The sequence below is a fragment of the Ammodytes marinus genome, assembly GCF_949987685.1.
Source record: "Ammodytes marinus genome assembly, chromosome: 9".
In the NCBI taxonomy this organism is placed as follows: Eukaryota; Metazoa; Chordata; class Actinopteri; order Uranoscopiformes; family Ammodytidae; genus Ammodytes; species Ammodytes marinus.
In genome coordinates, this window is record NC_137213.1 from 27287979 (window position 1) to 27303062 (window position 15084).

A 15084-nucleotide genomic window follows, 5' to 3' on the forward strand; every position below is an offset into this window, starting at 1 on the left:
GTGATTTCTTTCAGAGGCTTTTCCTGTGGGCTCTTTTGGCTCCATGTTCATTTCCGCTGCTCTCTCCAGCAGAGGAGCAGCGTCAAACACTCTTCCAGTTGGTAAGCGACGATTCCCTAGGTCACTGTTGTGAATGTCTGCTCTTCTATCTAGCCTAGCTTATGGATATGCCTCAGTCGAATGTAGGCTTTCAGGTTCGCTATTTTACCAATTTACTTTTAAACACTTTTGGGCCAACCAAGGTGGCCATTTTTACCTTCTGCTTAGAGTATTTCTCTTGTTATTATTCGTCTGCTATGGCCCACTTCCAAGGTGTGGTATCCTCCCTGTGTTTTGCTTAGTTCAACCATCTCATCATTTGCATCTTCCTTTTGTCTAATCCTCCGTCCTGACCATGGCCTTTTGTCTTGTGTTCACCATGTGTAAATTACTGGGATTGACTGTGTTTTCCCCCAATGTTTTCCTGACTTTGGGGACTTTTGCTAAACTTGCCTGATTTAATGCTGTTTTCTTCCCATCTCAAAAATAATTTGTTCTGTCTGTTTTTTTCAGTCTCCCTTCAGCACGACAGGGACACTGCCACCTAAGTTGACTCTGTTAACAAATGCCTTGATTACACCTCCTGTGTATACATGGATCCTCTGTAGCAAGAAGGCTACTCACATTTTTGCTGTCTTAGCTGGCCTAGCCTGTATACATGCATGTGTCACTTTTGCCACGTTTCTAGAATTAATTTTGGTTACATCTTGCCTCCTTTTAGAAAGGGGACTAGTTGATCTGCTTTAAAAACTACATTTCCTGGTTCAAGCCAACTCACTCATTTACATCTCTTTACACCCCGGATAAACATGCACAGTAACCTTTGGTCTTTTAAAATCACATTCTCTAGGTCCAGCCGACTTGCCCATTTTACTTCTCAAAAGCACAGACACCTATGCTTTTACATTTCTTAGCCTACTGAACATTTCAGCCACAGTTTGATGTAAATGCTCCCCCCCCCCCAGGCATCTCTTTGGCTTTGTTTCACAGATGCACCGACACCTTTTGCACACCACACAAGCTATTGCCCTTGCCCACTGATAGCCCACTTACTGTATAGCAAATTCCCTCAAAGCTTTTCCTACATTGCATTCATTTGTACTAATTTTTCTTTTTCTCCAGCAGGTTTTAACTCCTTTGAAACTTTTCCTTTCTTGTGAACAAAGCATAAGGGCAGAGTTGGGCCTCAATTTTGGTTGTTTTTGTTGACAGTGGAGAGTTCTGTGTTTAAAAAAAAAAAAAAAAAAAAAAGAGAGAGAGATTTTAGTTTTCTTTGTTGCATTATTTTGTGATTTGTGTTCTGTGTTTTGCCTGCATATTGCTTCACAGCACATGTGAGACAGTGAGAGGGTTGTTGTTGTTGTTGTTGTTGTTGTTATAGTTTGGTTGAGTTTGAGGTGTTTTATGTGTCAGAACTGCAGAGTTCTGATCTCTGGTTTTGCCAAAAATCAGTCGGTTGGCTTGTTTTTCTTTCCTTTTCTCTCTCGGTGTTGTGTGTGACAACTCTGGCGTCTGCCTGACCATTAGACAAATTGGTCACCTTGCTGCAGGCATTTTTGAATGCCTGATTTTTGTATGTTTGTGTTTTTGTTGTTGTTTGGATTAACTCTGTACACTTGGGTGTGTATTTCAGTTTTCCTGTTGCGCGCAGCGATCGTTTAAGCTTTGCTTAAACTTGTTTCTTGTTTTGCTACTAACTTCATCTTTGCTTCCCGACTCTTGTAGGTGCTGATTATTTCCCTGGAAATATGCTTATCTCATTCTATTGCTATACCTGTTTTCTTTTATGTTTCTTTTTACTGTTTCTCACATTCTGTGGTTTTCCTAAATCCTAACACAACTCATTTTAACACAACTAACTTTGTAATTTGTTTTGTTTTATTTGCTGCACATTATCAACATGTTGCTGCAAACTTGTTGATGTTTCACCACAGTTTACATTGTTGGCCTTGCAGGTCCGATCGGTAAGTTTATTATGGTTACGTTTTGCTTGATGACTGCATCCAAAAGGTAAGATCACTTTGTTTATTTGACAAGTCAACATTGTTGTTCTTTATGGTTTTGACTTTCTGCTATAAGTGTTATCTTCTTTCCTTTTTAAACTAATTTAGTGGGCCTTTTTAATTCTCAATTTGCAATGTTGATACCTCATGTCGCTGTCTCTTTGATTATATTTGAACAATATCCTTCTCTCCTCTGCAAGATGCGTCACAGTGAAAGCAGCAGTGTTTTCCCCTGTCCTGTCCTGTCTGGAAAAGCCTCCACTGTCCCATCCAGACCTGGAGCTTTGGTGGTTGACTCTGCTTCACGGCACCCGGCCTCAGAGCAAGGCCAAGTTGGCTACACGGTGATTTCTGCATCCAACACACACATTAGTGACAACCCTTTTGATGCTATTTCTAAGCACGCCTGCTGTCAACTGTCACTATCACGGTCACTCCCCTGTCCTCTCTTTCTGCTCTCCACAGACTGGTGAAAGATGCACTACCACGACCAGCCACCACCCGAGGATCGGTTTTGTGATCAAGGCTCCCAGACGAAGGTTCTGACTAAGCAAGCGATGGACGGGACCCTTTCAACTCCTCCTCTCCTCCATGACGGCCGTGAAGGTTGCAGAAACGGACCACCTGGATCCATGCCAGTCACAGCGAACGGAACGAGAGGCACCTACAGGACTACAGCCCACCAGCATGGACCAGATGACATCAGCTGGACCAGCACCAGCAGCGACGAGGAAGATGACGCAAGGAGAGCCAGACGACCCCCACCTCCCCCAGCAACGGCTGCCTAACCTGCACCACGGATGCCCCCCCTCCCCGGATTCACTCACACTAGTGTGCGCCCTCCATGCTTTCAGACCTGATGGAAATGTCTGCCCCCCCCCCCCCTCCCCGCTCCACAACCCCCCCCCCCCCTCCCTACCAACAACCCCAACCCCTCCCACTCCTCCGACTACGCAGCCACCACCCTGATGACTGGATTTGCCATCAGCTCCCCACATCCTCCACAGCTCCCCTATTCCCTACAACCTGGCAGTTTGGGCTGCCCGAGATTTGATGACCTTAAGCGAAGGTTTGTCCTTAGTCGGATGGCAATGAACTTGATTTTTGCCTCCAGTGGTGGCTTTTGCTGCATGTCCGTGCCTGTCTGCTACCCTTGGGACTTTTTTGAACTTTAAAGGCATTCTAGGACTATTTTGCCTTATCGTTTTTTATTTGGTTTCAGCTTTCTTTGTATCTTTCGCCTTAAACTTTTGTTTTGTTTCTTTTACACAGAAATTTGGTTTAATGTTTTCCTCTATAACGCCTATTGAGGTTTTTTCCCATTGATCAAGTTTCTGTTTGTGTTTTTTTGGCCAGCGTTGGGTTATGGTTTAGTTTTTTTTTTTTCCTCTAACTTGCCTTGTGGAGGTTTTATTTCTTTACCATTTTATGGCTGCTATGGTTTCGCTTTTGCCTTTCACATTACTTTGGTTCCTTTTTTTTTATGCCTTTTTATTTGAGTTTTACTTTTTTCTCAGCATGCCTGTTGGGCGTACAAAAAAAAAAAAAAAAAAAAAAATTGTGGAGTGTGGTAGCAGATTTTGCATATGATATATCTCTAGACTCAGATATTGGAATGCTTACTTAGCCATTGTTTTATATAGACTTATAAGTGTAATTGGATATACTGCATGTTTGTTTGTGACTGAAACTGAGACGTAGATTGCCCAACGACCACTCGGACAGCCACGCCTATGTTTAACTTATTCACAATTACTCCTATTGTCCTATGCCCAAACTCCTCCCATGGTTAAGTAGGTACATTAGAACTGTCTGCCTCTCTACCTGTCTCCCCTTCGAACCATTGTTGGACGCCTCCCCCCCTGGGGGGCAGAGTTTCCTTAAATACATGACGTTTTAAGGAAGAATTCGTCACTTCTTGTAACATACTTACGTGTGTTGGAACCGGTGACCTCTCCGCGGAGAATTCTTGCTATTCTTGATTGAAAATAAACCTGATGCTATACACTATATCACCGTTTGCATACTGCATGTTTGTTTGTGACTGAAACTGAGACGTAGATTGCCCAACGACCACTCGGACAGCCACGCCTATGTTTAACTTATTCACAATTACTCCTATTGTCCTATGCCCAAACTCCTCCCATGGTTAAGTAGGTACATTAGAACTGTCTGCCTCTCTACCTGTCTCCCCTTCGAACCATTGTTGGACGCCTCCCCCCCTGGGGGGCAGAGTTTCCTTAAATACATGACGTTTTAAGGAAGAATTCGTCACTTCTTGTAACATACTTACGTGTGTTGGAACCGGTGACCTCTCCGCGGAGAATTCTTGCTATTCTTGATTGAAAATAAACCTGATGCTATACACTATATCACCGTTTGCTTGACTTTTCTCACCACAGTGGTCAATGATGTCTTATTCAGTAAGTACCTTCTTGTCCTCGAAGGCCATAGATTCTCTGAAAGTGCACTTTAGAATCTCACCACTAGATGTCGCTAAATAAATCAGACAATTAACAACATATGAACACATCCTTCAGCTCAACCTAACAAACCCCGCCCCCCTCTTACCTGCCAGGTGGTGTGTGTTCTCTGCTGCGTAGGGATTGGCTGAAGCCGCGGCGCCGCAGTGTGAGTGGAGCAGCGGTCCGCTGATGGTGACGGGGCTGGTGTGAGGCTGCAGCAGAGCAGCTTTCAGAGGGCTCAGCCCGTTAAACACAACCACCGACAGACAGCCAGAGAAACCCAGAGAGGCCACACGGGACAGGGCCGGGTCCAGGTCATCAGAATCTGGAGGAGAAAGAGATTTTACAAAGCCACTTTATATAAATGTTGTGTTATATTACAGGAACATTAAAATGAAGTGCAGTTTGTGCATAATTCTTGTTTTGTTTTGTTTTGTTTTGGTAGAAATAGATGAATGAGAGAGACCTGTGGTGATATTAAAAGGGTATAATGCATACTTTTTGTCCGCTATGAGTTGAATACTCTTGCCATTTATCTCAGTAATATACATGGTGGAGTTACATTACTACAACATTACTGGTGAATTACTATTATGCTGAGTACAATACTACAGATCTGTTTTGGATTTGCTCAAACTGATATCAAGTCCGGACCCATAGTGCTCAACACACACACACACACACACACACACACACACACACACACACACACACACACACACACACACACACACACACACACACACACACACCCACACACACACCTCACCCTCATTAAAGCAGACAGGCTGTCAGCGGCTGCAGCTTCCAGTCTGCATCCATCATCCAACCACAAGACAGATTTTCACTCTCAACTCTATCAGTTCATTTTATCGACTCTTATCCCTTCATCCATCACCTCCACTCCTTCACTGACGCGTATAAACAGCAGCTGTGAAAGCCGACGTGTGCGCTGTAAACGGCTGCGTCAGTGTGTGTTCAGGTGACTGAGAGGAGACTGTGCTTTCAACAGAACACATCAGCAAGTTAAAGAGAGCAGAACGATACATTAGAATCCTGTCAAGCCAAATCAACTGTATTGTCAATTTCTGCAATGTGTCCCTTTGTTTACATACCATTTTAAAGAGCCTATAGGCTGGGTATAAACACCACATTTTCTTTTCAGCGCACACACAGCACGGATAGGTATAGTGGATCGTGAGGAGATATTCACTGATTTTGACAAAAAAAATTCACAACAAGTATTCTCCAGAATCTCTGACTCCACCTTTAACAGAATTACATTAGGTTTTGATGAATATGGATATTTGAAGGCCTAAACAAAAAACCAACATGTTATGAAAGTAACCAGCAATTTTGCAAGCAATATTTTTTTCCAATTACGACCAATTTCATGCCTAAAATTTCAAGTAATTAACATTTTTTAAACATTAATACAGCAATAAAAAAAAGCCTCTGATAAATAAAGGACAGCCTGCCACAGCCAGCCTCTTTTGAATTTAATCAAAATATAATTTTGCCTGAAAATACATAATTCACAAAAAAACAACTTTTCTCTAACATTACATTACAAGACTCTTCATTCCTGGCATTAAGTAGTTTTGACTAAGTGGGCCCTTCACTAAAGATGTATCTATCATTTTCTTACTTGGTATTGGCTTGATACTGGTATTGCTGAAAGCCCATTTCTAAATAGCTGACTCATCTCCTGCTCCTAATAGCCAGTGAGTGTGTTTCCTTTTAAATTGACAGTGCGGTTTCTGTGTGTGTCTCTCTTATCAAAGAGCTGTGCCTGCAGCCTCTCAGCTCCTCCTGTCATTAACAGCTTATATCTCAGTATGTCTCTGACGGAAACCAATTACTGTGTCACAGGTCGCTGTCCGATTCTTCACAGCACAACGGGGTAAAATATGGCTCTAAAAAAAACGTGTTTGGTTGACAATTATAGGAAATAGGAATTTTTATTTATTTATTTACAGGCATTTAGAAGAATGTGAAAGAAGTGGATAGAGCTTCGACCAAAGAGCCTGACTTCCTGGACACTTAATCAAATATGTTAAATAACTAACATTATTACACAGCACTAATGAATGCTGTGTTCTGATTGGTCAATAGAAGCATTCTACAGTCCGTTATTTCTCGATAATGCTCGCTGTTAAGGATAATTCAGCGTTGCTAGGGACCTACAGACATTGTCCTAATTAATCCATTCCTGCCAGCCAGCTTAACAAAATAAAAACATTAAACTTTGTTGCGCTTGTTTGTATACTTAACTTTGCAGGTTTACTACAACATTTTCTCCTTTCTTAGTTCAGACTTTAAAGCTATTCTTACCTTTGTAGAGTTTTTACACTTATTTTAAATGACTTTAAAATGGTATAAATAAGGTTTTTACACTCTAAAATGCATGGTAGACCCACCAGGAATAAAAAGAAACAATTATTTCAGTCTCATAATATTAGGTGAAAACTACAACCAATCAAATCGTTCGGACCGAACGATTTAATTGGCCGACAGACCTGTCTGTTTGCCGTCTGCTTGTGTACCGCGCATTCGTGCACGCGCGTCCTCAACGAAAGGGTTTGTTTTGATTCCACGGCAGACAGTAGCCTAGCGAGTAGCGACCATTGTAGAAAAGGTTACAGTGTTGTTATTTCTTGTTATTTTTTACAGTGTGTTAAGCTGTGTTTTAGTGTTGGGCCGTGACGTCAGTCGGCCAGAGAGCCAGTTCAGTAAGTTTCCTTTCGCTTCTCCCTCGGTGAGATGTGTGTGAGCAAGTTGCCACAGTAAGCCATCATTCGTGTTTATCTGAGTGTAAATGTGAATCACCCGTGTGTGAGTATGTACATGTAGTCCCGATCGCTGTTATAAGTTATAGTTTGTGCATGTTATTAGCGGCTGCGATTCGCGAGTCGCAACAGCTGTTCAAACGTCTCCTCACGAGCGGAGTTTAAGCCTTTGTTCTTTTTCCGCGATCTATATGCGGCTGTGCCTGTGAAAGAAGGAAAATAAAGAGCGGATAAAACCCTACTCCTCCTCTCCTAGTCTCATTATAAGCATAAGTGGTGTTCTGGCCGACATATCTGAAGTGAAACCAGTGATACAAGCAGATCAGCGCGGTACCGGTAGCCTACTACAGCCACCAGTTTCTTCAGCCACAATATAACTCACTTTGTGCACGGAGACAGTATTAAGCAAGTAAGTCTGCTTGTGTAGCCTAAATTAAGTTTCTTCAAAAACAAAACAAAAAAAACGGGGATAGGAATGAGGGGGTGGGGCTGCATTGGAGGAAGGCGGGATATTATGATTGTGCTGAAATGCTCAAACTCAAATCCATCCGAACTGCTTTAAGGGCAGTCTGAAGATATCTCTTTCAGAAAGGGCCGGAGAAAACAGAAAAAGTATTCCATTAAGTAGTTAGTAAAAGTGATCAACCATCTTTGAGAGCTAATGTATGGCAGTTAATTGATCGGTATGGCCTCAGCATTTATTCAATAACTGGTTAACTGGGTGATCTGGATGCTGGAGAGAATGATGTTAGCCTTCATTTAAAGTGTAACAAATCTGTGGTTTATTTTTACTTTTTCTAGTAAGAGCAGATAGTTAGAAAACCCTATACTAGTTTATAAAGTTGATTAAGTTTGATATTTTGTCCCTAAATTCAACTTCACTTTCTGCCGAAGTAACTTTCTGTTTACATATTGAGCACTACTCAAGATGCAAGATGAGCGCTGCTTAGCACTTAGCATGATAAAGTGTTAAAGTGGTTTGTATTTTCCTCTTAGTACTAACAGGTTTGGCTACATTTATTTCCATAAATCTTCATAAGAAAGTGTTGGATGAGGCCAAACATTTCATCCCCCTCTGATTTTTTATATTAGGGTGAGTGCTCTCTTACTTAAAAAAAGACCTTGTCTCGGCTTTTACTGCCTCTAGTTTGTTTAAGTTACATTTATTTGATTGAATACCAATCTGTACGGCGTACAGCACTCTCTGTCCTTAGACTTTCTATTTGCATGAAGATTTGTTTTTCCTTTTTTGGGTAAAAAAGGTTGAAGAAACTTAAAGAAGAGCATCAGAGAAGTGGTCCCTCTCAAAGTTGTCCTATACTTGATGTATTTTAATCTTGATGTATTTCATGCCCCTGTAAAGGGCTTTGAATGGCCTTGTGTCTGATTTGAGCTACAGGTATATAAATAAACTTGCCTTGCCTTGCCTAACTTACCGTGCACTCTGCCCAACACCAGCGACTTCATGGTGTTGAATTCTCCATCAGATGTCAGGTTGAAGTCTTCTCTGGCATTTTGATCGATCTGTAATAACATACAGTAATTCTCCTATGAATCAAGGTAAAACTTTTTTAAAGATAATTTTTTGGCATTATCAAGCTTTATTAGATACAGAGTTGAAATGGGGAGACAGAGAGAGAGAGGGGGGATGACCAGCAGTAAATGTCCACGGGTCGGATTCGAACCCACGACCACTGCAACAAAGGCCAGAGCCAATGTGGTTGAGCTCTATGCACTACGCCACTGGAGCGGCCCATAGGTTAAATAATAAGTTACTTTTAACATTTCAAATTGTATTGTGTAAAATATATCGGTAAGTTTAGATTTTTGTGGACACGTCAAAAAAAAAAATGTAGAGAGTCAGACATCTGAATTGTTTTTCTTTGTAAATCTTCCTCTTGGTTTCACCTCCACAGCAGTGAAGTAGCAGAAATGAATCCATTCTCTCAGTGAAAAAAAACCTTCAGTCATCTGGGGTTAACCTCCCCGCTGGAGATTATTTTAATGAGGACTTCTCCACAGAGTCTCACCCACCAGGAAGCTGTGTGGGTAGCACAGCTAGTCAGAACCGCAACCAAAAGTTTCAAAACTGAACTTCAGCATTAAAAAGGCCATTCAGCACCAAAGCTTGAAGAGATGCTTCATTTAAGGTGTCAACCTTTAGGTCCATTTCATTTGAGTAGGAATTTGAAATACTGATTACGTCAATGAGGCGCCACTTGAGTTGAAATTATGGTTAAATAACGTCAGTTGGGGTCAAACACTTCAACGTAAGAATGTTTCACCCAATTAAAAATGTGATATAGTGCTGCTGTGGAACACACCTGTATGTCTTGAGTATTAGCTCTGACTTTTTACACCTCTTCCCCTGGAATTGAACTGAATAGAGTGGGATTAAGAGGATTACTTTAATGTTAAAAGTAGTTTCATGACCTTGTGAACAGAAGTTTCATAAAGGTGTGTTTAAAAAATTAACTTAAAGGGGCGCTTGAGGTGTAGTGGTTATGTAGTGGCGCCCGTCCATAGAGGCTCAGTCCTCAGACCAGGTTTGAATCTGACCTATGCTCAGTGCTCTGCAGGTCATTCCCCTCTTAGCCCCATCTCTTCTCTGTCTCTCTGCACTAAAAATAAAGCATTTAAAATGCCCCCCAAAAAAGATTTAAGTTGGCATTGAGCAAATGTGGGTTACAAACATCAGTACATAATAACTCTTCAAGTATAGTACATAATGTACATGATAAGTATTGCACCCATGAATAGACAAAATGATGCAAATACAGCAGGTATCGAAAAAGTATGTGTCCCATTTTGCTGATATTGAAGTTGATACAATTTATTTGAGTTCTCACATATCATGACCTGGAGTGTCTGAACAGAGTGGGCTAACTAGAGCGTGCTGTTAGACCAACAGTGAAATCCTTGGAGGGAAAACATTGGGCACTGGCCTCTATGATAACATAGACCACATCAGAGGACACAGTGTATGTGCAGTGTAGCCCCTAGTGATTTAGGCATCAGTAAGTCGTTTTTCAACGGGACATCTGCTCAGGGGAGAAGAGAGGATACTGTCCACATGGGAGAACTGTGTGGGGACATTTTTAGTATTTGTACTTGACTTGATTATCTCCTTTTTTTTTTGGAAATATATGACTTTCACTCCACTATATTTCAAGATTCAAAGTGTTTATTGTCATATGCACAATAAGAAACATGTTCTCAGTCATACAATGAAATTCTTCCTTAAAAATCTGACTGAAATGTATCAGCTGTTGACTTTTTATTTTCTAGAATACAATTTGCCATGTATTGAATGTAGTCATGATAGGCTAGTAACTTGCCCATTTACAGAGCCTAAGTTAAGTATAAACACCTGATTTTTTTTTATCAGGACACACACAGTATGGACAGCTTTCGGATGGTGAGGAAATATTCACTGATTTTGACAAAAAAGTGATTTTGACAACAAGCGTTCTCCAGAATCGCTGACTCCTCCTTTAAGTACTGCTGGGGGTTGAGTACATTGCTCACCTCAGTAAACGGGCACGCTGTAAACTCTTGCTGAAGTTGACTGACCCCAGAGTTTGTTGTTAACGATAAAATGATTCAAGGTGATGGAAACTGCACCTAATATTTCACTGTAGCCTCGCAGCACAGTCAGTGAATCAGGAAGGCTGCACCCATGTGAGACGGCGAGGTCACCTTGTATTTCATATTATTAGTCAGGCTGCTGGCTTCTGTTTGAATGGAGTTAACCTCATCTATCATCCAAGAATGTTGTTAACAAGAGAAGACATTCAGTAGATCCAGGTACGATTAATACGCTTCATATTTCATCTGGGGATGGTTTAGTGTGTGGAGTTTGTCCCTGCTGCCCTGCCATAGTTTTGCTTTTTTCATCATCAATTTGGCATAATTATGGCTGAGAGGAACAACTTTCTGAGGCGATTCAAACTGTAAAAAGCCGAAAAACAATCAGCAATTGAAGGAGAAGCAATGTAAAAAATTATACTTTATACAAAATTGATCTCTCCAGTATCCACAGTCATCAGCTGGGACTTGGAAGTTTCATTTAGTTCAACAGTTGCTTTGTTGAAATTGTGAACTATTCGACATTTGGAATACAAAACTATGTTGCTCAATTCGTCAGAAACTTTAATAGACTGCTGTTTGAATGACAAATGGAAGAATGGTCCATTCCATCCTCATTTTAAGCATTTTGGATTCTTTGGTACATACTGAGTATATGGATGAAAAACTGGATTACTCTATGCTGCAGGAGTGGTAGTTATTATTTTTAATATATTTTGAAACTGGGTGAAAATTGTCCTCAACTACAGCTGCCGTCCACCGTGACAGAGCCAGCCAGGAAGCTTTTATAAAGCCAGACTCTAAAGAGCAGTCTGAGTGTTTGGATGCTAGTTTTTCGAGTCTGCTCCCATTATTTGAGTCCAGCTATTTTTGCCCATTCTGAGCACTTATCCCACCATATGGTTTATGTGTGTGTGTGTGTGTGTGTGTGTGTGTGTGTGTGTGTGTGTGTGTGTGTGTGTGTGTGTGTGTGTGTGTGTGTGTGTGTGTGTGTGTGTGTGTGTGTGTGTGTGTGTGTGTGTGTGTGTGTGTGTGTGTTTGTGTGTGTACTCGTACAGGGATCTTTGCTAGGACCATCAGAGCATGGACATTTTTGAAAAGTGGGGACATTTTGCCTGGTCCTTCAAAGTCCTGTTTGAGGGTTAAGACTAGGTTTTAAGTTTATGTATGAACTAGGTTTATGTTAGGGTTGGGGTTACGGTTGGGTTTAGGCATTTAGCTGTGATGGTTAAGGTTATTGTAAGGGACTACTAGGGAATGCATTATGTCAATAAGCGTCCCCACAATGATAGAAGTACAAGGATGTGTGTGTGTGTGTGTGTGTGTGTGTGTGTGTGTGTGTGTGTTCTTACCTGCACAGACACGGCTCCTCCCAGTCTCCTGATGGTGACAGAGTGCAGCTGTCCGTTGGCCAGGCCCCTCACTCTGCTCCTCAACACTTCAGCTTCTCTGCCGCTGTCCAGCTTATATCTCACCTCTAGCTTATCTTCACACACACACACACACACACACACACACACACACACACACACACACACACACACACACACACACACACACACACACACACACACACACACACACACACACACACACACACACACACACACACACACACACACACACACACACACACACACACACACACACACACACACACACGCCAAAAGTTTTTCCCAATTTAAACTTTTTTTTCTCTTAAGCAGTGGAACATCCAGGTTATCTTATCTAATCTCTTATCTTTGTGAAGGATGTATTTCTCACTTCACTGATGGATCTGAATGATGAGAATCAGAGTCAATTGAGCTTTTAATATTAAGAGGATTAGCAGTTAATACCCGATCAATAACACAACTCTAAATGTAATTAATTTCACTAATATTCTGAAGATTAGGGAGGAGATATACTCAAATCCCTGTGATGTCTTTTTTGGCAGTCTCAAGATTTTAAGGATAAGAATTGTTACATGTCAATCAAACGTATACACATTAACATTTCAATATAGTTGTCAAGCATAAAAAATGAAGTCTAATGATTGTGATTTATGTTCTTAAGGTGTATTATTAACCAAGAAGGTATAATTGTTTGGGTGTCAGAGTTGATCCATTTTCTGAAAATGGATGTACGTATTCTTGAAAGCAGGGACTTAAAGTGATTGACATGACATTTCTGTGTTTGGGCTGAGGAGGTTTAACTGCAGCTGAAAGGGAAAATAAATGAGAAATTAGCCGAACGAGAGAGAGAGAGAGAGAGAGAGAGAGAGAGAGAGAGAGAGAGAGAGAGAGAGAGAGAGAGAGAGAGAGAGAGAGAGAGAGACAGACACAGAGGGCTAGGGAGCGAGACACAGAGGGAGAGAGGGAGAGAGGGAGAGAGGGAGAGAGGGAGAGAAAGCTCTCAGGGATTTAATTGGACTCTTCAGTTTAAGTGCATTTACCTGACGACTCCACGGCATAAAACCATAAAGCCCTTCTGTTCATCAGCTTTCTCAGACTCAATAACACCAGCTATATATTTTTTTTTACAGCTAATCTAGCAGCAAAGTGCTGATTTTATTAGTCCTGAACGCTGAAAATGTCATTGTAAATTCAAAGTGCCTCCTCTTAAACGCCAAACTCACACTTGTTTATATTTAAAGCTATGTGCGTAACTTTTTCATGTCTTACATTCAAGCCACTGCCAAACAAGTTAACGCAAAGTAGATCAGGCCTATCAGCTCCACAACAATGACACTGGCGAAGGAGCTCAGGAGAAATGTTTCACTTGTCCAAGAAAAAACCTGGACGTACAGCAGAAGGAATACAATCCATGCGTGATCACCGAAGGGCTGACCTCATGTAGATGCATTGACAGTGTTGTTGTAATTACTCAGAGTTCCTAATGAGGATTACATAACTTACACACTATAGCTTTAATACTTTTACAATAAGTTACAAATGTTCTGCTGTTTCATTCTGTGGTACACTGAAAATGCCAGCCGCTAACAGCCCACCTATATATATATCTATTTCCTCATCATCAGGTCTCGGTGATATAAGACCAGCGAACACTTCTTTTTCAGCCTGAGATGAAATGTACAGATTGAAAGGCTTTAGAGGCTCAAGGGCGAATCAAGAAAGAGCAAAGAACTGATAGGAGAGGAAACCAGGAGAAGAGAGAGATGGAGAGAGAGAGAAATGGAGAAATAGAGAAAGAGAGAGAGAGAGAGAGAGAGAGAGAGGGAGAGAGAGAGAGAGAGAGTGAGAGGGAGAGAGAGAGAGAGAGAGTGAGAGAGAGAGAGGGAGAGAGGGAGAGAGATAGAGAGAGAGGGAAAGAGAGAGAGAGAAAGGGAGATGGAGAGAGAGAGAGAGAGAGGGATAGAGAGAGATTGAGAGAGACAGTGAGAGTGAGAGAGTGAGAGAGGTGGTGTGGAGGGGCTTTTCGAGTAATTGAAAAAAGTTGAAAGATAGGTGGAAAGGGAAGGTCTTGACAAGATTTTTGATCTTTTTGATCGAAAATGTCGAACTAATAATATAAAAGATGTGAGAGCGAGACCAGGCAATAAAAAAATTCGTAATTAACTAGAGTGGGAGGCATAGGGGAGAGAGAACTTGATAGAAAGGTGATAGAAGACTGCAAGGGATTTTAAAAAATGATATGAAGGCAATAGCAAAAAGTGAGAGAAAGGGAAGGTGATATATAGGACAGATGTCTTGTAAAAAGTGATAAAACATTATGTTTTCAAGCGCTGGTCCATTTTTGGCTATTGTGCCTCCATAACATTTTTCATACGACTATAAATAAAAGGTCCAACATGTAAATTTAGGTGTTTATTATACTAAATCATGTCTGCTTGTGTCTGTATATTTCTCCTATACAACCATCTTTGTTGACCATTATCTCAACATTAGTTTTTTTTTAATACTCTGAACCAAACTTCTAAAGCACTTACATCAACTCAACTTTCCATTTCCGTTTCATGATGATAATCACAAGTTAAAAGCCATACAGCCAAATTCCTTCAAAATAAAAGCCTCTCTCTCTCTCTCTCTCTCTCTCTCTCTCTCTCTCTCACCGTGCTTGTTGATACCCGGGTCAGTTATCTGCATGTCTCACCCTCTTTGCCCCATTTCAACTCTGTCTCCAAAACCTGTCTAATGAATCAAAAATGCCCCAAAAAAAACTAAAAATAAAAATGATGCACAATAATGTCACCAAACCTCT

At 41.1% G+C, this 15084-nt stretch overlaps 1 protein-coding gene across 1 annotated transcript in view; it reads right to left on the reverse strand.

Moving 5' to 3' along the window:
- The window catches only part of LOC307255310 (contactin-associated protein-like 4), a gene marked incomplete at both ends in the record, with an annotated part of 110707 nt that overhangs the window by 6354 nt on the left and 89269 nt on the right, over positions 1–15084 (reverse strand). Inside the window, 3 exons of the mRNA XM_080033988.1 lie at positions 4614–4832; positions 8733–8820; positions 12237–12370. Of these exons, the coding sequence (XP_079890114.1) occupies positions 4614–4832; positions 8733–8820; positions 12237–12370 (441 nt within the window). The remainder of the gene's footprint in view (positions 1–4613; positions 4833–8732; positions 8821–12236; positions 12371–15084) is intronic.